At 39.8% G+C, this 27,970-nt stretch overlaps 1 protein-coding gene across 1 annotated transcript in view; it reads left to right on the forward strand.

The window, feature by feature from the left end:
- The first annotated feature begins 12,210 nt into the window (after nucleotides 1-12,210).
- The window catches only part of brinp3a.1 (bone morphogenetic protein/retinoic acid inducible neural-specific 3a, tandem duplicate 1), a 42,182-nt gene continuing 26,422 nt past the window's right edge, over nucleotides 12,211-27,970 (forward strand). Inside the window, 2 exon segments of the mRNA XM_018670939.2 lie at nucleotides 12,211-13,039; nucleotides 13,345-13,655. Coding sequence (XP_018526455.1) covers nucleotides 13,402-13,655 — 254 coding nt within the window. The 5' untranslated portion in view covers nucleotides 12,211-13,039; nucleotides 13,345-13,401.

Consider the following 27,970-nt stretch of genomic DNA (forward strand, 5'->3'; position numbering starts at 1 on the left):
ACAAAAAGTGAAAACTGTACAGCTGAAAGTCATTGTGCACAGGATAGATGTGTGGTCATCTTTACTGAGTTAATGATAGGGATGCCCCAATCCAATTTGCAAGACTGACATCACAGCTCAGTGCATATTTAAATCAATGGGTAATGGCTACATTAAGCCTGATAAAATTCTTTATTTTAGTCCACTCTGTCATTAGCAATGAATCCAATAACCATGAAACCACTGTGTTGATGCACTGTGCAGCAACAATGCATGGTTGAACTGTCAAACCTGGGTCAACTTTTGTTGTGTTGCAGCTACAGATGACAACACAAAATTGATCTGATTCAAAGAAGTGACCTTATCAGAACTGTGTGTGTGTATATATATATATATATATATATATATATATATATATATAATTTCACATGCTTCTACACAACACAACAGTTTCTAATGGTAAATGACAACAGTTCATTGTATGAATTGTTCTGTACATGCACACAACAGCAGCAAGGGAGCAAAGCGTGCATGTGCCCAGAATGTGATCAAAACATGAGTGGATCAATTGATCCCACTGAGTATTGATATATTGATATCAAAACAAGACCTTCTAGTGGTAGTATCTGTACTGTAGGTATCGATCCATCCACCCATACTACAATATATGATGTCTGCTGTTGACATCATGATCTTCTAGACAATTACTATATTTTTGTATCTGATAAGCCTGCAGAGTCGTAAATGTATTTCTCAAAATGGACTTCCTTGATTGTATTTTATCTTTTAACAGATACCTGTAGCAGCACCCGCCAATGTAGGTCATGTCTCTAAATGTGTCACTAAAAACCTATTACTAGCACACAGCATTGTGACTGATGAAGTGATTGCTGCATGGAAAAAACAGAACCCAGAACTCTAAAGCAACCAGTAGCTTTAGTGAAGAATGGACCTGGTAATGAGCATCAGGTAGTAAAATCAGGGGAGCTGCTTAAGTGAAATACAAAGCAGTCACTTTGCCTTAAGCTATTTCTGCCTGAGCACAACTGTAAACACTGCAAAAACTACAATTGAACCATCTGTATTTTGTTCATGTTCTGAAAGAAAAGAAGCTTTCTAACCTTTCCTCATAAAACGGCTCCAGACTGGCACTTCTCTCCCTGGACACTGTAGATGGCTTTGTCAGATAATTTTTCTATTGCTGTTGCAATAAGATGACTTTGATAAGCTGATGCCATGTGTCACAAAAATGTACACATCAAGAAAACTAATACTAAACCATTAGCAGACCAGTTATTTAGTGAACTAATAACAGCTACAAATTGAATGTTAACCATGGGGTTCCAATATCGACTCATGTCATTTCATGCAAAATCTATGCAAAACACTCAGAAACCATTTAAGAAAAGCTGTGATGTGGCTATGTTTCCATGAAGTCAGTAGCTGTTTGGATTCATAACAACAAATGTGATTTACAAAAGTGATTTTACAAGCTATAAAAACCAGTCAATGAACTAAAGTCATACATCTTATTACTAGTCCTTATAGTGTTATGGTGGAGCACTGGAGAGACAAATTCAGCTGGGACATGGATGATGCCAATGCATTTACAATGAAACAATTCCCCTAAAACTTGGTCTGTTCCTGGGAGTCTGATTCAAAACAGAAGCTGAGAGAGTCAGCTTCAGACTGCAGCAGCCACAAACAGACCATGAAGGGAAGACATCAGTGCTGAGCTGTTTCCTGCCTCTTTAGGGAGGAGAGAGTAATGCCGGGAGACAGGCTGAGAGTCAGAGATGCACTGAAGGGTGTCAATATAGTACAAAATTGAATTAAAGTGTAATTAGGGAAATCATTACCTGACACTTCTGCAGTGGGGGATTTGGTTAATTTACTGAACAATCCTTCAGCGAATGGACTGTGTCTTAGAAGATTTTTATGTCAAGGGTGACTGAGTGCCTGCAAGTGGTAGAGGGTGAATTCATAATGCACTCGTTAATAATGGAACACAGATTCAATCAAATCTGCTTTAAAAGTGTTTATGCAGTATAAAAAGATGGCAAAGTTTGGTGCTGACGGAGGCATATCTTATCCCCCATCGAAGCCTAAGAGGGGTAATGCCTCGCTTTCTGTGTGCTTTAAAAAAGTAGTATAAGCCACCTAGATCATACTTCATCATATTCAAACTTCTTGAGATTTACTGATATGATGGCTCTGAATGACACAAAATCCTATTGTACATTTACATTCTGCCCTCTTTTTCTTTCATTTTCATTCCTCTATTGAACCAAGTGAAAATCTTGTAAATTGAAATGTCTCGAGAGAGACCTGTCAAAGAGGTTAGCATTAAAACATAAAATATAAGCATAAACATGGTAAGGCAGTTGTCACATACTATGAAAAAAATATTAAATTTTTCAATTATGATACATAATAGGCATGATTAACATAAACATAACATAAAATTACATATAAATGATTTAAATTAAATTACATATAAAGCTATTCTTTTCCTGAGAGTTTTATATATATATAATTCAATCAATGTAAACAATGACAGAAAACAAACAACAATGGACCAACAACTATAACTGGAAATAAAATGCAATGCATTTAGAATCTTTAGACTCTGGGCAGGGCTATTTATGAGGAACAGATCAATTCCAGGTGCTTCCTCACCTGGAGAAACAGGATTTATTCCAAAAGAGGAAACTTAAAATAAGTTCAGCGTGGATTACCAACTTAATTTGATTTAAAAGGAGATGAACTACATGAAAACCAGACTGCAGGAAATCAAAGGTTTGTACTACTGATGGAGAAGAGCAATAGAGAACAGAATCATCATCATAAAAATGGTAAAGTGTATATAACAAAGAAAATTTACATAAATAATGATAATGGGCCCAGTATAGAACCCTGGGGCATGCTCTAATATGGGGCAAGGAAGAGGAAGACCAAGCACAGGACGCAATCAGTTTTAGGTAACATGGAGTTGGCAAACTGGTGTACACCTTTCCCAAATGAGCCAGTAGTGTGGAGTCTATTAACCAAGCTGATATATTCAGATTTATCAAAAGCACTGGCCCTTAAACTAGCTTGCTTGCTTAAAGTAGTTGGTGCCTTTGGATATAAATCTGGAAGCAATGTCGGTGACATTGCTGCCCGCTACGCACTGATCATTTTCAGGCTAAACAATGTAGCTACACACAAGTTACATGACCGCAATTAGCTACAGTAGGTCCCTATGGGATAGAGATTTATGAGCAGGTGCATGTTTTTGTGTGTTTATTTGTATGTGTGTGTTAGATTTTGAGAGTGCTTCACTGGGTCAAAGCAGTACGGTGCGTGTGATGCCATTATTTTCACAGAGGAGCTTCATTTGTTGCTCCTTCTCAAGTAATTAATTTATTCATGCCAGTTAAAAATAAAACCAGGAGAGGACCCTTGTGAGAATATTAAGGCTGGGGAAGGAGCTGGAAGGGTGTCAAAACATCTGCTGGTCGCACTGCAGAGCTGCATCCATTAACATTCAAAAAAACACAGAAAATGTTTCTTTATGGGCTGTGAGTGGTGGTATTACATGTTGTTTTATGCTTCATCAGTTTATTTGGCAGCAGTATGACCAAAACATTTTTCCTCTTAGGAGAAAATAAATGAATCTGAATCCTGAATCTTGATGCTCACCTGAATTGCTCTTTTGGATTATTACTGTGTATGAAAACATCAGGATTTTCAAGTCTAGCTCTTCAGACATTTCCCATGAAAGTCAAGAAACAACCAAAAATACTAATAAAGGAAAGACATGGACAAGACCTTTAGTAAATAAAGCCTGAAGCAGGGAAGGTGAGCGTGGTTAAAAACAAAATGTTCAAAGTGCAATTTTTTTATGCATTTTAAACATGGCTAATCACCCAGTCCAAGGATACAGCAAGTGTGTGCTTTGTGGGTAATGATGCGGCATAAAATAAAAAGGTGTGGAAAACATGACCTTCAGTCACTGAATATCATAAGATAAATAACCACCAGTAAGGGGAAAAAAATAATTCTACTTTTAGAAAAGAATTCACATTTCCTCTTAAAATACCCTTTGCACTTATAATGTGCATCCACATGATACCATTTACAATGATGAATACTTTATATTAACCTCAAATTAGATTCTACTGCACAAAATGACTTTAGGTGAATTCACACTCCACTGCACCATAGTGTGTGTGTGTGTGTGTGTGTGTGTGTGTGGCCCAACAAATACAACATTTTTCTAACAACCCCTCACCACTTCGTATGATTTTCTTTTTTTTTTTTTTATTTCTCCCTGGTCTAAGTTGTGACAGCTCAGGTTCTGCAGTCTCCCCCTTCGCGTCAGTCATTTTCCAGAAACACCCTCAGATCACAACATTCCATTTATTCTGTAAGTGTTTGCGATCACATGTAATTTGGTTTTCTCTCTACTGTCCCAGTGTTGATGGCAGCTGATGAGGTCTTATAGAGCCAAGCCTTTTATTCTCCTGAGAGCATGTCCCAAACAGCATCTGGCCATGCCTCACAGCCAAACACACACACACACGTACACACAGTCTGTCACACAAACTGCCACATACACGCTGAATATACTATATTTAACCAGTTCAGTCAGTCTTACTGCTGCATTAGCTCTAAACATTCATCCATCTGCAGTCATTCTATTAAATCTCACTGCAGTCTGTTGTCTGCTGTTTAAAATCTCACTGCTGTGTAATTTCAGTATTGCAGGGACATATGGTCTCTGATAAAACGATGGTATTATGTAGTTCCATATGAGAAGCAGAATGAAAACCCAGTTCATAAATATCACTCTGCCAGGAATTTGTCTTTGTAACTTGATGCACGCAACATAAAAACTGCCAGATATACAAGGCTATAAATGATGAACATTATATGAGACAAGTTGGAGGAGGACACAAAAGATGTGCTGATATTTTTTGCAGTAGTTACAGCTTGAGGATGTAGTACTATGCAGAAAAAACTCGATAAGTCCATGTTTCCATTCTATTAAGATTCTGATACATTTCCAACCTCAGCCACCGCATTATCTCAAATATAGCCTGCAGCGAATGACTGAGCAATACCCACAATTTGTTAAGGTAATAGTCTCAGGAATTTTGAAATTATTATATTAGGGTGGCTACAGAACAGAATTAGTGAGAGAAGAGAAGAGAAAAGAAGAGAAGAGAAGGTTAAATTCAAAGCTATCAAGGACAGTTATTAATTTACCCAAAAATGAAAATCTTCTTTTCTACCCAGAAAAAGTTTGCATGTCATTATAACATAACGAGTTAGCTGGTGCAGCTTCTTCCCAAAACAGTGGTGACCTATAACGAGGTCATTTGAGATCTAATGTGAGCAAACAGTGACCATAAAATTACTGCAAACATCTTGTGCAGCACAATCCAACTATTCAAAAGTCCAATATTTACCTCATTATCTCCTAGATTTTTCTCACTCACAGTGCTCTTATGGCCCTGCAGCACATGGAAAAGTGCTGCTGCTGTCTTCATGCCCTTTTTGTGAGCACATACTTCCAACTTTTAAAGCTATAAATACATCATACTTATTAGTCAGAAATAATAAAATCCTGAGACAACAGTAGCTTCCTTGGCATTTATTTTGACTACTATCACTACCAAGCGAGTAAATATGTATTAGTATTTTGTAACCAATATTTTAATGTTCTCACTGAAGGGCTTAAATTGAAATACAGAAAATTCAGTTATTGAAACTGTTGAATGCCATTTAAGTGTCTTTTGAAAGATAGCAATACTAATTGAAAGCTTTGAATGAGGTGGGGATGCAACATGAAAAATCAGGGAATCACAAACAAGGTTCATTAGGTGCTGTTTTTCTCCCGACTAAATGAAGATGGTGAACACTGTAAACACATCTACTAAACATCTGTTATTTGCAAAGCATGCTAACAGGCTTGCCATGACGATATTAGCATGCTAACATTATCATTTTGGTCAAGGCACGGCTGTGGTCAGGTGCACCTCCCAGAGCCGCTAGTAAGCTTAAGCTAACTGTTACAGGAGGTCAATTTTAAGGTTTACTATTTCTTTAGTAAAAAAGACATTTATGTCTGGGATTCAGTGTCTCTTGTTGGAAGAGCACAAGTCAAAACAGACTGATACTACTAAGCCATTTGGGCTATTTGCATACACTGATGACAGTTACACTTACACTGAGTGAGCAATGGCAGTCCAATCAGGCTTGTATACAATATGTGCACTGAATGGAGAGGATTGGAGCAGAGCTCTCAGGGCATTTCAGCTGGACACTGCACAAGACTGGAGGCTGTTGGCTAAGGTCATTTATCAGCAGCCAGTCGCTGCAGGCAGGGGCTGGGTACTTTCTATCCCTGACCTATGTTCTCTATAAACCGAGACAATGTCCTGCTAACACTGGGTTTTATTCTGGAAAAAGTCTCTCTATCACTGGTGAATTGTTTGCTTTTGTTTCCCCGGAGGGAATGAATCGTCCTTGGCCCCCCTGCAAATGCAGACCAGCATCAAGGGGGAACAACTCTGAAGAGGTAAAAACAGAAGAGGAAGGAAAACATAACACTAACAAGGTTTATACAATGGGTAGTGCCAGCCAAGCAATCGGTTTGGTCAGATAAGCATTCTTACCATGTTTTATGAGACCCTTAACTACATTCAGCCCAGCTGGACAAAAGCGAAACTGGTTGCTAAGCTAAAAAAAGTGTGCTATTATGCTAATCAGGGAGATAAGTAAGTAATGTGTTCCTTCTTAACATATATACACACACCAGTTGAACGATCAGATAAATATACCATGAACTATTATGAATCAGCATCAGGTGAAAGTGAATGGGAAATCAGTTGCGTCATAGTGGTTAATTTGGTGCTTGCTTTAACTTTTCAAGACTGACTATGATTATATAAGATACCCTCTTTCTTTCTCCATCATGAAATGTTGTCAAAAAGGCTGCATCTCACACACTCAGTAATAAAAAATATGATACAGAGTAATTAACAACCAACAAGATTACATAACACAGCCTTATGAGTCAGCAAATAGAACTGACCCAATGCTAACTAATGCTGCAGTCCATGGCAGGATAACAGTTGTGTAAAGGAGAAATGTCAGATTTTTTCCACATTCCTTCAAAGCAGCATTAGTCATCAAATGTACATCATACTTCTTTTAAGGTTTCATGTGATGTATATGCATGTGCTGACCCATTGTGATTTGGTGTTTTACTGTATTTATGTTATAAACTATTGATTTGGTGTTATTATGACATGCTTATGATCTGCATGTAGCAGAATTAGAAATATGTGTGTCCTGAGCTCCTTACACCCTCTCTATACACACTGTTAGTGGGTGAAACAACATCATTTCAGCAACTGGGATGATTGAGTCAATACCTGCCTCCCTATTATACTCAGAATAACTGACAAGAAAGTAGGAATATAGTAACGGCACAACATCTTAAAATCCAGACAGATTTGAATTTGCCATCTGCTTGTTAGCCCAGTGTTTTTCCACTCAATAAAAATGCAATAATGTTTACTCTTTACTATGCAACACAGTATATATTTCAATCTCTGAAGTTAATGGTTTTTCAACTGGAGTGGCCACATTTGCAAATAACAATTTTGCTCCTGCAAATGAACTCAACTCCCTGATGAGGTGAAAAGTCTACCAGCCTTAACAGCCAGGAATGATTTCACACAGGCTCCTTATCATATCATATACACACGCACATATGCACGAGTGCACACAAACACACCGGCTGTCACTGCATTCTTGACTGACTATGTGAATGTCAGAATCGTTCAATAAGAGAGGCAACAACACAGGGAGGCTGAGCATCTGGGGAGGCTGTAAGGAGAGGTATGAGCTTCTCCCTCTGTGGATAGGCTGACACATTTTATTATTTCATTCTGTTTCTTTCTTGCCATCTCTCTCTCTCTCTTGCTTCAAAAATTCTCAATTTGCATTAATGGGTAATGGTGAATGTAAAGCAAGCATACAACACAAGATAATGTATAAATAAATAATTATAACAAATATAAATAAATATGAAACTTGTACATGATATAACAACAGAAACAGGTCCAGTTGGAAACCTATCATACAAACTGCATATTTCTATACTGTACAATAGATTATTACATACTATATAATTAGTTTACAGGATGGTGTGATGGCAGGTGAGTTTGTACTTGCAGATATTTGTGTTGTTTATGTACTTTCATGTAGCAGAATGCCAACTTGCTTTTCACGACTGAACTCATAGAATTTTCACACATATCCAACCTTTAGAAATAATGAACTACAAGAGCGGTACACACACTAAAGAAATTAAAGAGAACAATAACGCTCTGAAGCCATAGCCAACATCTACTGATAAGCCTTGAAACAGCATTACAGCACGGATCTGTCTCCTATTGACTCTGTTTTATGTGCACAATACAATGGTGTATCTCAAGCAGAATACCTCACAGTGAACCAGGCAGTTAATTAGAAACATGGTATTTATTTAAAAAAAGAAACTTGAATACTTGTGCAATCCTGTAAAACTAGAAAAAAAGCATGATGATGACACAGCTGTAGCACTGGACAGGAGGCTCAGCATTTCCCTAAGTTGATTAATGGCGAGTTTTGTGACCCAAATGAGCAATAAGTAATGCATATTCTGATTAAAGCTTTGTCAGGCTATTGGCTTCTTTAATCACCACATTATGTATGCCTCTGACCCTGCTGAGATATGTACTGTGGACAACATTAAAGAGGATGATTCACTTTTTTCACAATTGACTGGGAGCAATTTATAATTTATAGACACACAGAGGCAGTTAACTGGCATCCTGTACCACTTAGTGCTACTTATCCAAACAAAAAAGATACAATGTCTTATCCATCAAAGCTCATAGGCAGCGATAACTTTGAAGATTTATTTTTGAGCATAAACACCTCTGCAAAGAGTACAATGAGGCGCGTACTTCATCTAGCATCTGGAAGTGTCAAGGAAACACACGATTTTTCCCATCCTGTATAGCACACGAGGAAAAAACAAGTAAAGCTAACACTGCTGTGACAAAGCACTGACAAAGGCTGTCAGGTTTTCAGGCTAATTAAAACCTCAGCTTCACTCTGTTCCCTGATCACTCCTCACAAAGACCCTTGAGTGGCATCAATGAGCACGCTCAGGCTTAAGTGAATGTTTACCTCCCCTAATGACTATCTGTCTCAGTGCTGAGTAAATGCGACTGCCGTGGTCGTCTCCACATCTCATTGAGGTTACATACGCTCACGCAGAGACGAGACCTCAGCCGGAGGTCTGTGTACCAGCTGTTTGTCGACACAAGACCATTTGCAGGTTGTTATTATTTTGCTGTGCGTAATGATTGTTGGACAGCATGGCAGCACGGTAGTGCACAGCGTTGCTTAACACTAAGAAGAATGCTAGATTCCACACCTCTGCTCTGTCTGTTTGATGCTGCATGCCAGTTCTGTCTGCTTCTGCAAAAAATTCAAGTCAGGTGGACTGAGGCACCTGAACTGTCGGCATGTGTGAATATGAATATCGATGTCTCTTTATCTGTGTTTGCTGTGATGGAATGATGGCCTGCTCGGGATGTTTTCTTGCCTGCTGCCCTAATGCATGCTGGGACAGGCTATACAGACCCAAAATAAAAGAAAAATAGTGGGTTACTGGTAAGTCTTTGATGATGGTGAAGGCTGGATGTAGCCCAGATTTTGTTTTATGTGCCTATTTTCATGTATACTATTTTGTGAATTTAATCATGGTTGAAAAAGTATTCACATCGTTTATTCAAGAAAAAAGGAGCAACTTGGAAATACTTACATTACAATTACAAATATTCACAATTACAATTGTGCACACTCAACCTTGTCTGCTAGAAACTATGTTCACATAGTGTTAGACCACTTTCCCAGTTGCGTTGTGGTGGCAGCATTATTGCTAGGTAGACTGCATTCACAGGGAGTGTTTTTTTCTTGAATGTATGATGCACTACATCTATTAACAACAGGGGACCCACAAAGAAGTGGTTGGTGGGTGTACAAAGTGCATGACTTAATTTACCTATGTGCTGCAACTGCAGAAAACAGTAAAATTTAGCAAAAAAACAAAACAATGAGGTGAAAGACACCAAAAAGCTCAGTACAGCTGAGGAGAACTGAAGAGTTGGGTGATAATTCTTTAGGGACTCATCACACATAATGTACAGTAACTTGACCTATTGTTCACATAAACATATTCATTAGAACATGAGGGTTTTGCTCAAGGAAATATAGTTGTTACTTTCCACCACAGGAATGTGGTTGGCTGCAGGATATGCTTGACGCAATTTTATTGCAAGTTTAAGGTATTCTTGTGTAATTTTAAGAAACAAGTAAAATAAAAATCATGATCATAACCCTGGATATAATAGGAGCAACATGGTAAAAATATTTACATAACTCAATTTAAGCTAAATTTAGTTGCTATTGCTGCATAGTACTGGTAGTAATACTGCAGAAATTCCAAGTACCATTTCTTTATGGCTAACAAAATTAAAAACCTCTGCAGGAGGACGTCTGGCTGAATGCAGTTGCCAAGGTTCCGCTTGTGCAGTCTTTGGTGACAGTGGCCTCAAAGAGCATGAGAATGACTCCTTGTTATAGGTCACTGCTCAACCACTGTGACCTACACATTTCCTGCACCTTTTCTGGAGCTATAATGAGCCCTTCTCTGCGACATTCCTCTTTGATTTTTTCCTTCATGTGCTTCGTTTACATGTGGTTTCACATGCACATCCTTATGTTCTATCAATTGGCAATCAATTCTGTTTTGCCTTGCCCATCTCTCCTAAAAAGAAATAAACAAACACACTTGCTGTGTGCACATTCCAGTACACACACGAACATATCTGCTCTTGCACACATAAGCTGTAGGGACTTCTTTCCACTCTGCTTATATTGAGTTTTGGGGCTCTGAAACCTGAAACAATGTTCTAAAAACTGCCTAAAATGCAATGTGAATCCAGGAAAGTAATGAGCCATGACATTCGCTCCACTAAATTCATCTTTTATTCAAAACTTAAAAAAAAAAAAGTTTAACCTGCGATTTGCAGACAAACTGTAAATGGCCAGCTACAGTGCAGCTTAAAAACAGGCAGGTGGAAAGACCCTTATCCAGAAACAACACTACAGACCAAAGAATGTCTGTTCCTATTAGGTAGTTGCCCTTCAGAAGTCATCATAGCTGCAAGGCAGGGTCAGAGGAAAAAGGCACCCAATCCCAACACATGATGATGAAACTGTGACAAATCAACTCATTCTTTCACTCCAGATTCTGCAAGTTGCTGTGCCACAGGATTTCAGCTTCTCTTTGAGTTTGGGAGCCAGTGAATCTCATGACTCAATGGTGTTCATTTCTCTAATCCAATCCCTGTATAAAACCTTCCTTTGAACGTCTACAGAAAAGCTGAAAGGCAGCACATATCCCTCCCTCTGTTCGCCTGCTCTCTCTGCCTCTCTGATCCACGCTCAGTGTCCGACGCACAAGCGCTCGGATAGAGCGGGGATAGAGCAGATCTAATTAAGTTTGCTGATGGTGAAAGTGATGATTATTCTGCAGGAGAGGGAGGAAGAGGGCAAAGAAGATAACAAGAATAACTGCAGGGGGCTGGATACACCCTCTCCCTCTCATGATCATCATCATCATTATCACCATCACCACAACCTACAACCATCATTAAAGTCATTATTCAGATGATCTGAAACTTTTTCAGGATTCATTTACACTAAGATAAGATCGATTTTAACAATTTACATTTATTGAGTAGCGTGTTAGATTATTAATTTTATTACATCAAATTTCATTGTGATGACTGATTCTCTCTCTCTTTTTTTTTACATAATTCAACTTTTCCCAAATATCTTTTGAATTCCAAGAGTAGTTTTCTTGATAAGACTGGTTTTATTTTTGCTTGATTTGTTATTAGAAAAGGTACTGTGCCACTTTACTTGTATTATCAGAATGACACTGTTAAAAGGTAAAGATAAGATAATCCTTTATTAGTCCCACAATGGGGAAATATACAAGGACAATTAAAAAATTACCATTTAAAAGGACTGTAAATCTGAGAGCAGTCCAGTAATTAAAGTTGACATGTCTTAGTTTTTAGATTTTCTCCTGTTCCCCTCTTTCTCTCCACCGTGTCTTTTAATATGCATTAATCTAAACTGCAGGTGACTTCTATTGGTTTTCTAAAACGAGGCATCTGACTCCAGCACATCAGCATCCTCTGACCATCGCCTCATCCAGCCTGCCCCCCATCAGAACACCTCCTACTCTCACTTCCTCCAGTTACGTCCCAGCCAACCGGGAGTGTGCTCGCTGCTGGAATAAATTAAATTGCGGCGGTGTGGTACAGGAGGGAGGGAGAGAGCGCCGCGAATGCCATTCACACATTCCGTGCGCTGGGAGTCAAGGCACCGTCGGCGGCTCTCCGTGCGCCCTGTTTGCGCCCCGAGCGCGTCTCTCCAATCAAGAGCAGAAATGAGTTAGAGGACAGCAGCTATAAGCGAGGCTTCTCATACGCAGGGTGGCCGTTTGGTACCTGTGCATTCACAAAATCCAAAACATACCCGTGTCTTTAGATAATTAGTCTACCTGGAAGGTTTGACTCCGTGCGCTCTTGAAAGCATCGTGTCTGCTGCGACTCATTCCGTTGGATTGGACTTACAGTACCTACACACATCCAGAGTGCATCGTCGGAGGCTCTCCGCTGGAAATATGCCATTGTGAAAAAGAAGATAGGAGAGCGCTCTGAGGAGGTTGGATGTCATCTTCTGTTTCGCTCAAGCTGCGCGGCCCCTAATTGTGCGTCTGTTTGCATTTGTGGCGAAAGTCCTTCACGAGAAAAGTCATTTTCCGATGCCGCCCCGTCTGTGCGCCGAGCCGAACCCAACTTCACGGTCCTATCAGGGGATTTTGCGGAGACTAATTCCGACCAGTCACGGATCAGAGTACTTACAGAATAAGGTAAAAAAAAAAAAAAGAAAAGAAAAAAAAGAAAAACTAAAACGAATTACTCTTCAAATATGTCAATATTAAGGCTATTATGAGATCCAAAATATAAAAGATAAAGATAAAATTGTGTTTAACTGTAGACAGCCTAACCTCTAAAATAGTGTCCCTCTGCCATGATCTGACCCAGCAATACTGGACAAATGCAGGTCTTTCAGTTCATCTTTATCCCACTCACGCCCAAAACAAAATTACAACCTTATTGTTCTCTAGTGTGACCACTCTGCTCCAACTCCTCTCCCTCTCCTTCCTCCTTTCAGCAGGACTCATTCAGAGTGCAGGGAGAATGAGGAGTCACCGGGGCCGGGGGAAGCAGCATGAGTGGCCCGTGCATCTCCATTAGACTGACGGCCCTCATGTTTCTATGGAAGTGGTTAACACTAAGCCTGCTCCAGAGCTGGGTGTCAGTAGGGGCCGGGGCGGCCGACCACGCCGGGGCTGGCTTCAGTGGCTCCACCGGGCCCCTTGGCTGGCTCCTGTCGGACAAGGGTCCTTTTCAGCACTCACAGGAGTTTGTTGATTTCTCAGAACGCTACCAGCAAGGATTCACCACCAAGTACAAGATATACAGGTGAGAAACAGTGGACAGCAGGGTCAGGGAAAACTGTCTGCATTGTCTGCAAAGCTGAGATGCCTGTGGGGAAGGTTGTGAAATTGGAATTGTAATCAAAATTGGACCAAATGCAGAGATGTGCAATTACTCAAAGCTTTATATTATTTAGGTTCTGATTCCTGTGGCTCTGCTTGGGGAAAAGAAGGATTTTTGCAGGATCTTTAGAAAAGTATAGGCAAGAGATCACATAATACTTTTCTTTAGACTATAAAAGATGAAGATTTAGTAGGTGGCAAACTGTGGGATGAGTGTTGAGAAGATTACTTAGTGGAGTTTTGCATAAAAATGAAAGCTCTGCACACGCTCTGTATAGATGCAAGCTTCTTTGGGTGCAACTGCCTGCTTCCTTTTTTTGTGGGCAGCAGAGACATATGGTTTGAGTACGATACAAATCCACAGAAATGCTGCATATCAGTGGAAACTCAAAGTGAAGATACCGCAGGAGGGTTTGGGCAAAGCAGCGGGATGTAACAGATATCTGACTGAGCCAGTTGATGTGTGACAGTGGGTAGACAGGATGGCTTCAGAAGTGTGTGGTGTGAAGTATAGTGGGTGTGTGCTTAGAAGCAGCAGGATATTGTTTGAAAGCTTGCTACAATGACATATTTCTTCAGTTTTGTGATACAAGAAAGTTGAAATAAAGAAGAATTGCAGATGCAAAGTCCCACGTATCAATCCACAGGATATTGTGTTTTCCCTTTCATTGTCAGTTAGATATATGGAAACTAACTTGGTAATTCTGAATCTTGCATCTCAAAAAAGAGGATGACAATTCTGTCATTTCACATATACTCAAGTTACCTGTAGAAACTTAATCATTTATATAAACACGCAAACTGTACTGTAAACCTCAACTACACCTGGCAGGCTTTCTTTCTTTCTTCTGTTAGTCATCTGTGTGCATGCAAGTGTGGGTGTTTGTTTGAGCTGGTATATCCCCCTGAGTTTTATTATGTTCAGTATAGAGATGCATCTGATGCATTTAAACTGACTGATAAAATTCTTCTAGGTGGTGTTTCAGTATCTGTTTAAGACACCATGACTCACACACAGTATATAACTGTACAGATAACATCTTGGTCTGTGTGTGTGGTCATATGAGGGATATATCCTCTTATATATACATGTTTATTTTACAAATTGCCAGGAAGAGGTTTTTTTTGTACTTGTACCTGTTTTGACTTCGGGGAGATGTGGTTCTTTAGAGGTTGAGAATTTTTTCTGATATAACGAAACCTTTTCAAAATGCATTTTTCACAGTAGCTAAAACAAGGCAGGTGTTCTTGCTTTGACAAAGTCAACAATCATTCCACATTATGTCAGACAAAATCGGCAATATGCTTCCTAACAAGATACTGTATGTCTGAGCGTGAGCAGGTGTGCATACTTGAGTGTCTGTATTTGTGGCAATGAGTGTGTGCCAGGTAAGTGTTTTGATACTGTGATGAGAGCGATGCTGTCGGGGTGTCCACAGCCGTGCAGTGGAGGGGCTGATGCCAGCTGAACATAGGTTTGACTGACACTGGCATTTAGCCGCTGACAGGGTTGACAATGCCAGGCAAAGATAGAGAATGTAGCACTGTTGGCTTCCCCACATCCATCACCTCCTCTCTCACTTGCTCCCTGTTGGCTTCTTCTTTCTTTCTCTCAGGATGTCTACATACCTCTCTTTTCTCCCTTCCCTTTTTTCCCCCCCTGCAGCTTCAGCACCCCACCCTATGCATGCAAATCTAATAGGTATTTGCATACACAGGTTTCACAATTCTACATCACTAAAACTCCCACTGACAATGTCTGACCACTTTCATTTCCAAGACTATAGCCCTAGGCCTTTTTAGCATTCAGTAACCTACAGTGTGACTTCTATTGACCTCTATCAGCAAATGTCCAGAAATGCAAACTTGACAAGTCTATAACACTCTTTCCCCCTTGAGGTACAGTGGCCTTTTCAGTTTCCTCTGAAGTATGAAAGCAAGCTGGCTAATTAGAACAAAATCCAATAGGAACTCCAGCAGAGAGGTAAAATATTCCTATGTTAAAATGAAATAATGTTCCTGCATTGTTATTTGCTTTCCTTGGCTTGAAAAACAAGCCTTTTTAGGCTTTAAATATCTTGCCCCCGTTGCACTGTCATCCATCGCTGAGCAGGCGAGGATGCCAGTTAGCCGAGAACTGAAGAGATCAGAAGTACCTTCAAACTGCAATGGGCTACACTGTTATTTATTTATTTATTTTGTTCCAAAGACTCATGAATTTTGAAAGCCAGAAAAATCCTAGCAGAGTAATCTTTGAATCATTTGTATTGATCAACAACAACATTCTGCTTCTTGCTGACACATTATGCTCATTTATGGGTCAGTAAAAGTCTTATTATTGGCTCTTGAGCTGTCACTCCTATGTATCGTGATCCTAAATCCGAGTCCAAAGCCCACAGTGGCCCTTGTAGAACTGAGGACCAGCCAAGATGTCCTCAGTCTGGACAGCTTTCCTCAGTACTCATGCAGATTTTGGTCCTCAGTCGTATAGAAATGCAGTAACACGTACAGTACAAGCTCACACAGAGAAAGAGGAATAGCAATAAGAAATTAATTTTAATTAACCACCAGGTTAAAGAAGGTTAAATAAAAACATTAAAATCTAACCTCTCTCTCTGCTTCATCCCCACCTCTATCTCACATTTTCTCTCTTTTTCTTTCCCTCCCTGTCACCATCCCTCCCTCCTTCCCTTCCTCCCTTGTCGAATGATCTCAAACCAATTGCTCTCCCTCGCTCATAAATATTCTCCAGAGCTCAGTTGGCCTTTCCCGTCAGGGGGCAGGGGAGAGGGAGTCGAGGATGTGGGGGAGGACTGGAGGAGTTGGAGTACAGAGGAACCAGGGTTTTACCCCCCCCTGCAGGCTTGCCACAGCACTGGAACTGCACTTAGCCATTTCTTATTATATTACATTTTACTGTATTTTTTTAATTCAGATTAGAAGTTACAAAGTGTTTAATTTTACACTGACAATCTCTAATCCTTTGTCTGGACTGTATTAAAGGCCATATTGAAAAAGCCTGGAGAATTGCAGCTTTCTGTGGCAGTGGTGTAATGTGGAGTATTGTTGAAAAACACCTATTCATTCATTCTTCCTCTTCTCCTGATGATTGCAAATCACAGAACAGTTTTTGGGCTTTTATGTCATTTTAAAGCTCTCGACTGGTTGCGTGTTTCCTTGTTCACCAAACACACCTTGGTGTATGCAATTAACAGCATTTCTTCATTGACTGTTCTGACTGTTCACACTGACTGCATGAGTTCAGATTAGAGATATTTTTGTGCAGCTGCTGCTGTTTCAAGTGCATCAGAGGTGGAAATAGGTGTAAAATGAACAAAAGCATGTTTCGTTTAATAATTTAGAGGCATGTGGTGTTTCAAAATCATTTCCTGCAAACGGGAGAAGCTCTTGCTTTGCATTTTCTTGTGTGAAGTCGAGCCATATCCGCAGACAATAGCATATTAGTCAAAATGTCAGCTCCTCCTTTCTTCTTCTTCATGGGCCATAACTTTTATATCACGCCTCATCTCCCATGTTTTCTCCTCTCTTTTCTCCTGTCAGTCCGCGGGCTATTCCACTGACTTCATTTGATGTAAGGAGTCATCTCTTGTAATTATGGAGTGATTAGTGTTTCAATTATATGCAAACATGTTTGTGGAGAGGATGGGGTGCAGAGGCATGACATTACAATACCTGTGCTGCACTGTGTAATCATGTCATTTGGATCTGGTAGAAGCAGAGCCTACTGTGCTTTATCGGTCTTGTGTTTATGACTGCCATTGCGCTACGCTTTAGATGGAAAAGCACATTTAAAAGAGATTATAAAATGGGATGGAATGAATGGGTATACAACCGCATGAAACAATGAAGGGAAGAGAAAAGAAATGAGCATTAAGGAATATATCATAATGTAGTGCAATGAAACACAATGCTTTAATATGTCACATTGTTGGTAATAATGTAGGGGCACGGGAAATGGTTTAATATTAAATACAAGACTGTTGGTGGTGGTCAATTCCTGTGATGGTCAAACACATAGTATTTTTAATATACATATACGTCATTTTACATATTCAATGGACAACTAGGATTTTTTTCACTGTTTTGCCCTAATGAAGACCAAGTGAGGTCAAAACCAGCCAACATTTTGACCAACATTTCTGACCTCACCTAAATAAGTGACATCATTGGTCACTTCTGAAAATGGCATAAACAACCTTTATTTGTATTCATTGAAACTTAGAGTCTATGCGAATTATGACATACAGATGCACGGTGGTTATGGCACCATAAAACCTCTTATTAATGAGGTCAGAGTGGTCGGCAAAGTATGCGACTTATATATGTGGAACAGTCGACTTCCTGTTTCCCTACAGTCAACATTATTTTCTTTGAGCCATGACCACGATCGATTCCTAACCTTAACCAAGTAGTCTTTGTGCCTAAACCAAACGAAGGTAGGGACACCAGATCAATGAAGCCCTCTGATAAACGACTTGTTTTGTTGCTTAGTTTGGAGAACTTGTTGGGAAGACTGCTTTAATGGTTTGTGGCAAGAGGGAATGAAACATGATTTTTATGCCAGACAATGCACACAGAATTCCTTCCTGAGAGGTTGGTATAAAAAAAGTTGCACTACTTCCACCCTTCACTAATAAGAGAGGACAGATAATAGTAGCAGGACTGTGAGATGTCCCTTGTCATGAAATCACATACAGTGGGTTATTTTAAGCGATTTTAGGATACCCTCAATTTTAATCTGTGCAAGTAATAGAAAGAAAAATAAATGTTTGACTGTTACACCCTAGTATAATTACATTTAAAAAATATAAAATACACAGTTAGATACAGTTAGTTCATGTCACACTTCATTTATTGTTGGCACTGTGTTTCTTTAAATTCAAAGAACATTCCAGCCCTTCCCCTCTGTCTCTCCACTTCCCTGATTCATAACCAAATCAAATCTGACCTTGTGGTTAACAGTGTAGAATGCAGTTGCAGGTGTGGACTGTTGATCCTTGCTGTAATTGTCTTGTTTGTTTATAAATCAATATATTAATGTCTGGAAATTATTATGGTTAAGATTTTTTACAAACACGTGTCGCAAGAGACCAAGAGATAGCAGGGGAGTAGAATGAGCTCCATTTTCAATCAAAATGCAGTTTTCTCTCGTGCATGAATGCCTGAGCAGCTTGTTCAATGAGAAAGCTGCGGTGGAGAAACAAGTCTGTCTATCGTCCTCCAGTCAGAGGTTGAACATGTCTTCAGGACAGAGGCAGAGCAGCCTCCTCCTCCTGATCACCAGCAGCAAAGGCAGTGACGAGGACTTCATCCAGCACAGAGCTTATGGCTTCTGACAAGTGTGATGGGGGAGTTATCAGGGCCAGAGGTCCATGGAAGCAGCTTTTATGAAAGAGAGACTCTGCATGAGTCTTTGAGTATATTTTGTCCAGATGGCCTGAGCTAAGATAATTTGGGTAGAGCTTGCGTACCAGTTTCAGTAGGTGTTGCTTCTTCATCATATGGGTCAACTTATTTTTATATCAAATTGCATTTCCAGTATTATCTTACATTGTAGATATGGCCTAAGACAAACAACACATCCCACCCCCCTCTAACTGAAAGAGAATATCACCAATTACAGCTCGTGATGTCTTCAGAAAGGCACAGGACTTTCACCACCACCCCTTGCATGTAATTGTAAAATGTATTCTTTTCTAATTCTGAACATTTTTGACCAGCACTTCTGTCTGTTATAACATTTTACTCAAAAACTATTAGATCAGATGCAACATTCTGATTCACATGCATGGTTTGCATACATACATAGTTTGGTTCAACTTTAGTTTTGTTTAGACAGTGTTACTATTTCTTTTACTCAGCCAGTCTGCTACACTGATGTCCAATGAACTAAACAACTGTTTGAGTATTTAACTACTGCTAACTGTATGTGGATGTGTGGTGTACTCATGCATATCTGGTGATTCATTGGGCCCAGCTGCAGTATGTGATTATAATTTTAAAAAGCCCATGCAGGCATGTCATCAACAGACAGCACCTGTGTCATGAGGACCAGGATTTAGCGTAGCTGGTGGCTCTTCTTTTCCATTTGTTTGCGTGTGTGTTGAATGCGTATGCACAGTGTGTGTTTGCCCCATTATATACACAATCTGATTCCAGGCTTTCCTTGTTTTATGTGTAGAGAGAAGTCTCTTGTCAACAGTGTTATGACAAATTACAGTACAAAAGGGATCAGCAGTCTTGATGTCGGCAAACCCTCCTGTAAATCATGCTTTCTCTCTCTCTGCGTTGCCCTTGCTTTCTATTAGCAGAGGTGTAGTGATATTCACGGCAGCCTCAAATCAATAATGTAATTACTTTTGTAACAAAGCTTACCTACCCAAAACATTTTGACAGTTTTTTTTTCTGTGCGGTATTTCACAGTTTCACAAAATTGCCCTGAGTTTGAATTGCTTAAATAGGCTGAAACAAGGTTAAATGGTAAAAATGTATGTTATTTTCATTGTCTTCCTGGGGAAAAAAAAAATATATATATACATATATGTGTTTCAGCTTTGCTGAAAAGCAAAAGAAAATAGAGATAGCCACTATTTTATATAAATGGTTTCATTTAAAATGGTGTAAAGTGGTAAAAAGGGTTTTGATTGGGAAATAAAAGCAAGTGTTCAGTTCAGTAATACATTTCATTAAAGAAGCAACAATTTATAGTAAATAGTTTTACCATTAGATTTGGTTGAAAAGCCTCTGCTCTTTCAGATTTCTCAAAGAATCTGAGCAACAGGAACAGTTCGTCTTAAAATACAAATGCACACATACAGAGAGAGAGAGGGAGTGTGTGTGTGTGTGTGTGTGTGTGTGTGAGGGGGGGGGGGGGGGCATTACATCTTAGTAATATCAATAATTCCAGAAGTATAACCTATAGGAGGAAGTTGTAGTGGAGGCTACAGCAGCAAATGGTGTTGAGTGTATCAGCAGAGTAATTAATGAGAAGTGTCAGGTTATAAGGCCATAGTGTATACATGCACGTAAATATGTGATTGGATTTTACCAGTCAGCTGGTAACCAAGCAGCTGATGAATCAGCTAATTCAAGTACAACTTCAATGTCGTCTGACCCACCGCAACAGTATGGTGAATTATTATAAAAACAAACATTTTTCCATTTATAATGAGCTTAAAAACAAAGCTTTAAAATCAAATATAATTTTTAGTTTCACTCCATTAAATGAGGGTTGTCAAACTTTATTGCTGGGAGTTAGTTGAAAACATTCATACCACTCCCACATTTGTATGCTAAATACAGAGCTCCAGCCAGCAGCTAATTAGCTTAACTTAGCATAAAGATTGGAAGCAAGATTTGACAGAGGCAGAGCATTGCCAAAGGTAGAAAACTTCTCCTACCAGCACCTCCTCAGCTCACTGATTAATATGTTATATTTTCATTTGTTTCATCTGTATCAAAATCAAAGTATAAGAAAGTTGTGATTTTATGAATCTGTGACATTATGTACTTTTTTCATGGCCGGTAGCAGGGAATTTCTGGAATCTTCTTGTCACCGTGAGGTTGCCAAGCAGCTGGGGAGACTGTAATTTTAACTCACATAAGACCTCTCCAGTCTGACTTTAGGCCTCTTTACTCCCTGTTTTGAATATTATTAGACCAGTAAAATTAAGAGTTTATCAGTGTTAAAGCAGAATAAGAAGAAAAATCTTGTCAGTCAGAGTCTTGTAGTTACAGTGTGTGTTTTAAAGTTCATTTTACAACTTGTGACAGTTTGACTTGCAGGTTAAGACTTTCTGTGAAGCTTTATTATTTTGTTAGGGGTACCAGCCATACAGGTTTCTCTCTTGGCATTTAAGATTAGTCAGTCAGGTAAAATGTAGTTTTTCCTATTTAAATGTCTAAACCAAACTGCGCAAAGGATGCCACTCAAGATGTACACCCTACCGATCACAAATTCTCATATTATCATATCATATTTGTAGCCTATATTTAAAGACTGCCTCAAAACATACTAAACTCCATGGTCCCAAAGTCCACATTCAAAATTAAAGGAAATGTAGAATTCAACTCAACATTCCACAACGGGGGAGAGACACAACTCAATTTTCGGTTCAGTATTCTTATTACAATAAAGTTCAGTTCAGTTTCATTCATTAACCAAAACAGGAAAAAAAAACTCTTCCCATCAAAAAATAATAAATTGGTTCACTTACAGATGGTCAGACAGTCTGAGAATCCAGTCCGGGTCTTCTGGAATGTGAGCGAGTGATCGGTTTCCGTAAACATACGATCAGAGTGGATATTAAGCGGTGAGAAGCAATCCGGGATTAACGATCGGAGGACGCTGTCCGTGGCGGATTGTAAACGGATAGTTTTTGCCCCGTGTAGCTCCGTGTTGCTCCGTTCTGCTACTCCTCCTCTGCCCCGCTCTGAGACCGACAGGTAACAGGGGGATTCAAATTTCGGCGCGAACCGGAAACAAATCGGTGAGTCGACCATGAAAGGGGGGTTTCTGGGGGCGTTCCTGGTATGAAAACCAGCAACGTAGGTTGTCGCAAACTACTGAGTAAGGAAAGCAGAATTAAATGCCCAATAAGTTGGAATCAACTTCAACCCCTTGAGGTAGGTCTAGGTTGCTTCCTTTTGCACTATTTTGCATCCTCAATGCAATTCATCCTAATCCTCTGCAGGAGTTTTAGAGAATATCTGTGGCTGTGGTCACAGTCTTATGTGGTAATCAAGTGTTTGAAATAGGTAGGCTACTTGGGGAACGCTCAGTAGCATCAAAAGCATGAAAAAGCAGAATGAGTAGGAAACAGTATGTCGCCTTGTTTATAGGTTCTCTCAGCAGGTTTAATCGGATTTTCACAAATTAATGGTCTGATGTTTGTTTGATGTTGAAAAACTGTTGGTGGCAATTTTGTGAAGCGTTCACAACCAGCAGCTATTAACCACATCATTACACGCTCTTTCTCTGTTATGATCTCACTTTCTCTCCTTGTTTGTCTCTGCGGTGGGTGGATGTCTAAAAGACACAAGTGTCCCCTTTTTTTGTCCCTTCGTCTTACTCCCACTTTCATGTGACTCTCCAGCTCTCTTCTTGTTGAGACTGGCTCATCAGTAGCTCAATTAACAAAGTTGACATGTGCCACTATGAAGGTGCCTTTCAGGAAGATGCTTGCAATGCAGTTGGCATGTGCAGAATTTATTTTGACGTCGCTCAAATGAAAAGCCTCTTTGTATGTAATTCTTAATTTCTAAAATCATTTCTCTGTTGCTAATGGTGCATACATACTGAGAAGGATCAATGTCACATCAGATTAAACCAAGAGGAGAAAAAAGCAAACTGCATTAAAGAAAAAATCTGCAACATTGGAAACAGCAGACCGGTTTGTGGCTTGCTTGTAAGGTCTTCCAAATAAATGTAATTTGGTGTATCTTATACTGAATGGAGCATGAAGGACTTTTCTCCCATTTTGCACAATTCTCCTAGGGGAGGTCCTTGAAATAACTTTGAGTCTACATCAACCAACTGTTTTGCACAGCAGGTTATTTTGGTATCTGGGGTAACCTAGCTACAAAACACAACAATGTGTTCTCACTCAGGCCTTACTGATTATAAGCAAATGTTTGTCTATCATGGTAAGGTAAATGTTGCTTGTGAGTTTTTTTGGTCCTTTTTCCCACAGCAATTGTTGGATCAGATTAGAGAAATACAAAGCATTACCAGCAGATAGAATAATTTTCTCTCACCTGATGCCATTTTTTTCTTTTACTCAACTGAATATTGTCCTCTCAGAGCTTTGACTATTTTTCAAAATGGAAAGAACCACAAACTAGTCTTGCCGTGGCCAGTTATAGATCTTCCAGGTCAACCCCATCTCCTAGAAATAACATTCATATACAGCTAATGTGCAACAGCATATACGTTTTTGAAGAAATGATGCTAAAGACTATGTGGTAAATAAGATAAGATAGACTTTATTTATCCCACTTGTGGGAAATTTACATGTTACAGCAGCAAGAAACAAGAGTGACAAAAATAGAAAGCATTAAAAGTCTCTGTAATAAACTGAAATGCGCAGTTTGTAATATAGGAAAATGGTGATAATCAGTGAGGTAGATGAAGAAGTATGTGCAAATAAAGTGGAGTCCAGAGTTGCAGGTTTATTGTTGGGTCAGTCTGGTGTTGTACAGTCTGATGGCTGTTGGAATGAATGACCTGTGATAGCGATCCTTGCACCGTGGATGCAGCAGTCTGTTACTGAAGGAGCTGCTCAGGTCTCCCAAAGTCTCATGCAGGGGGTGGGAGGGGTTGTCCATGATAGACATCAGCTTGGCCAACATCCTCCTCTCACCCACCTCCTCAATGGAGTCCAGAGAGCAGTCCAGGGCAGAGCCGGTACCTCTGACCAGCTTATTCAGTCTCTTCCTGTCTCTCTTTGAGCATTCACTGCTCCAGCAGAGCACTGCATAAAAGATGGCAGAGGCCACCACAGAGTCATAGAAAGTCCTTAGCAGTGACCTGCACACTCCGAAGGATCTCAGGCTTCTCAGCAGGTGGAGACGACTCTGGCCCTTCTTGTACAGGGTTTTGGTGTTGTGAGACCAGTCCAGTTTATTGTTGAGGTAAACACCCAGGTATTTGTACTCCTTCACAATGTCCAAGAATTACCTACCAAGTTGCAAAATGTATTAACGTCGCAACTGACAAATGATAAACGTATTTCATTTGTTTTCCAGGCAGTATCTGCTCTTGTAATGCACATCTGCTCATAGTGGCTGTGGTTCAGAAGGTAGTTTCTCCAGTATGCATGTTGAAGTGTCCTTGAGCAAAATACTTAACCCCCAACTGGCCTGTATGAATGTGTGTAACAGAGAAACACTATGTGTAGAAGCACTGTGTGAATGGGTGAATGTGACTCGTAGCTTAAATTGAGTGGTCATTAAAACTAGAGAGGCACTATATAAGTACAGTCCATTTACTTTTAATAATAAAAGCATTATTAGACAAGACGAATGAAAAACAAATGAGTTAGAAGTAAAAAAAAAAAAAGACTTTTTGGATCACCTAACATAATTCTTATGTGAAATGAAATACAGCGTCTCGAGATAACTTCTGTTGTGAATTGGCGCTATATAAATAAAATTTGACTTGACTTGACTTGACAAAATTAGAATTGAAATAAAAGATTAATACTGCATGAAGTCAGAGGTGAAATTAGACTTTTCTGAGTCAACTGATCAAATGTGTTGACCCCTTTATTCCACTTATATGGATTAAAATGTGCGTTAATTACACAATAATAATGACTGTACTGCATTGTGCTGTATCTGAATAAAACTGCAAGGAATGGAGAAATGGAAGACGGCTGTCTTCAGTGGCAATCAGCTCGCTTTTGGAAATAGTGTATAAATGCAAATATTCAGAACACCTGCAAAGACGTCATGTTATTTTTGCCTTTTTCTTTCCTTTCTTTCTCTGTGGCATTCAAATGTTCTTATGATGAGTTGAAAGAAGTATGCCTAGGAGCAAACACCAGCTAGAAGAAATGTAGAGACTAATTACCTGGCAGACAGAGTGATTTTAACCATAAAAAATCTTTTATAAAGCTAATTTCAAAAATGAATGTACTTTCCTGTTTCAAAAAATGTGCGGACAAGTGCAAACTGTACAAATTGTAAAAGTTTGACCAATGTCATCTGAGAAGGTGGCAAAATGCTAAATTATTCCATGTTTTCATCAATTACATGAAGCCATCACATGAACCGTCATGTAAATGAGCCACAGATGTATTCAGGCTAATAAAAACAAACATGCTCAAATCCCTTTGAAATTACTTCATACTGACTGTGGATTATCATTAGCTAAATGAGGATGGTTTCTACCCAAAGTTTGAAAGATGTAGCGTGGCCCCCTTTGTGGTTTCCAGTCATTTAACAGAACTATGAAGCGGTCATAACCCAGCTTGTGGGCTTTTTATTAAACATAAGGCGTCAGAATTTCACCCTGCTGAAAGACTTTATATAGATGCTCCCCACGGTATTTTTCACAAAGAATAATGACATTGAGGGTGATCTAAACAATAGTGTATGTGGGCCAGTGTCACTAAGTGGTCATGCAATGTGCAATGACAATCGGGACCTGTTGTTGGCACTTTTTTTTGTTGTTGTTTTTTAAAATAATGGCAAATTTTTTAAACTAACCTACAAAAGACTGGTTTGAGGTAAAAGGCAGTTTCCAGATTGCTTCAACCAAGTGTCTCCTTTTGTTTTTAAAATACACTGTTTTGTGTATCTATGAAAACATTTAATTTTCTCACCATAATTTCCACTTTTAAATGCAGAAATTAAAATTACAGAAATAGCATTTGCAGTAGCAGACCCTCCACTAGCCTGCTCAGTGACATGTTGAACTGTCTGAACACAATCTGCATTGCTATGCTCAATCGTTTGTTTCAACTGCATCAGCAGGTTATTCGCTGGGTTGATTCCCTGATTTGTTATGTTGGGCACAGAGCGGCGCCCTCAGGCTGCCTGTACACTGTGATGGATCTGAGACACCTGGGCTATGATAGACAGGTAGCAGGGTATGACTCCCCTGCTCTGATCGCAGCCCCTGTAGCTCCTGCAGCGCCTCACCTCCTGGTGCATGACACTCTGGCTCGCTCAGAGGGGGGCTGAGAGGTAGATGTGCAGCGAGACCCCTGCTGCACAGAGCTGCGGGTGAAATAAACCTGCTGCGTGTATGTGTGTGTGTGCCACTATGTCTGTGATAGGCTATTCCAGTCACTCAGCATCTCACTGAGAAGTGTTAAGGGCGAAATAAACCTGCAGTTCACCATGAAACGCAGGATCTTTTCATGTGTGGATGTGTGTGGTGTGTAAAAGGTGAGGTTGAATTGAGGTCTTCAGCCACAGATCTGTGTGCATGTGCTGTATTCTCCAGCTTAGCTGTGGCAACATTCATAAATGTCCATCAGCGAGCAGCATAGCGAGGCAGTGTGTCTATCACAGTTAAGCTCTCCCTCTTCCTCTCTCAGCTGCTCCCTTCTTCAGCTGGCCCCAGCGGACAGAGAGAAACACTAATGGCCGCTCGTTATAGAGAAACACCAACATGAAACAGGCCTTAATGAGCTGTTTTCTGTTTTGTATTTTTCTCGGGGGGTCATTGTTATTGGTGGGAAATTGATTGGCAGCAGGCCTGCACCCAAAGGGGCCCTGCGATATTCTGGGCGATAGCAAAGTTGTTGCAGCAAGGGCAGCTTTGTTTAGATGTTTGCAGCTGCAGGGTGTGTGAATGCATGAGTGTGGGCATGTGTCTTTGCATGAGGGAGTTGTTGCATGTCTGTAGGGTGTTGGGGGTTGTATGCATGCTAAAGACATCAGGAAAGCCAAAGTGTCTTGTTGCTCCCTTGGAAGGACAGTTCCTTTTTCAAGCAGCGTTTACAGAAAAGTTAACATTTTTGAAAGTTTTAGGGAATTTATTTCCCAGAAACCATATAAGCTGGCATTTCAGGCATGCTGTGGCTGTCAGTATTATGATGTCAAACAGCTATAGTGAAGAAGCTGCAGTGTCACTCTGTGCTCTAGAAAGTCATCTTACACTCAGATTCTGTCTGCCTTACACAAGAGCTAATTATTTGTATGGGCAGTGCCTGTTTAACCCTCAATAATCAATCAGCCCACAGAGAATTTTTTCCAGACTAAAGCTCGGTGGAGCTTTACCTTCTTTTAGCCAATTGTATGGCCTCTTTCAACCACTTCCAGCAGCAGCAAGCAGCTGTTTTCAGCAAACCAGCACTGACAGACCCATTGTATGCTACCAGCTCCGGTGCCAAACGGCAGACAAGAAGACAGAATGTCTGTCAGTTTCAATAGACTGTGGAGACCAAACCAGAGGTAAAAAGAGAGGGACTATTGGACTGTTCTCACTTATCATCTAGACAGAAATAAAACTCAAAGTAAATGCCTACATTGTTACGTGTTTGGCATTAGTCTTAACACATTAGCATTATGTTACCATTACAGTGGTGTTACATTAGCTTAATATGTCAGCAGTATTTGTCTGGCAGGTTGTTTTGGAGTTTCTTTTCTCATTAGTGTCCAAAAATATCATCATGAATGTAGTTTTGATGGCAAAAATTCTTATTTGTCACGCCTTATTTTTCGAGTTCTTCAGGGGCATTTTATGCCTTTATTACAAAGTTGAAA

Source organism: Lates calcarifer, linkage group LG17 (assembly GCF_001640805.2).
Source record: "Lates calcarifer isolate ASB-BC8 linkage group LG17, TLL_Latcal_v3, whole genome shotgun sequence".
In the NCBI taxonomy this organism is placed as follows: domain Eukaryota; kingdom Metazoa; phylum Chordata; class Actinopteri; family Centropomidae; genus Lates; species Lates calcarifer.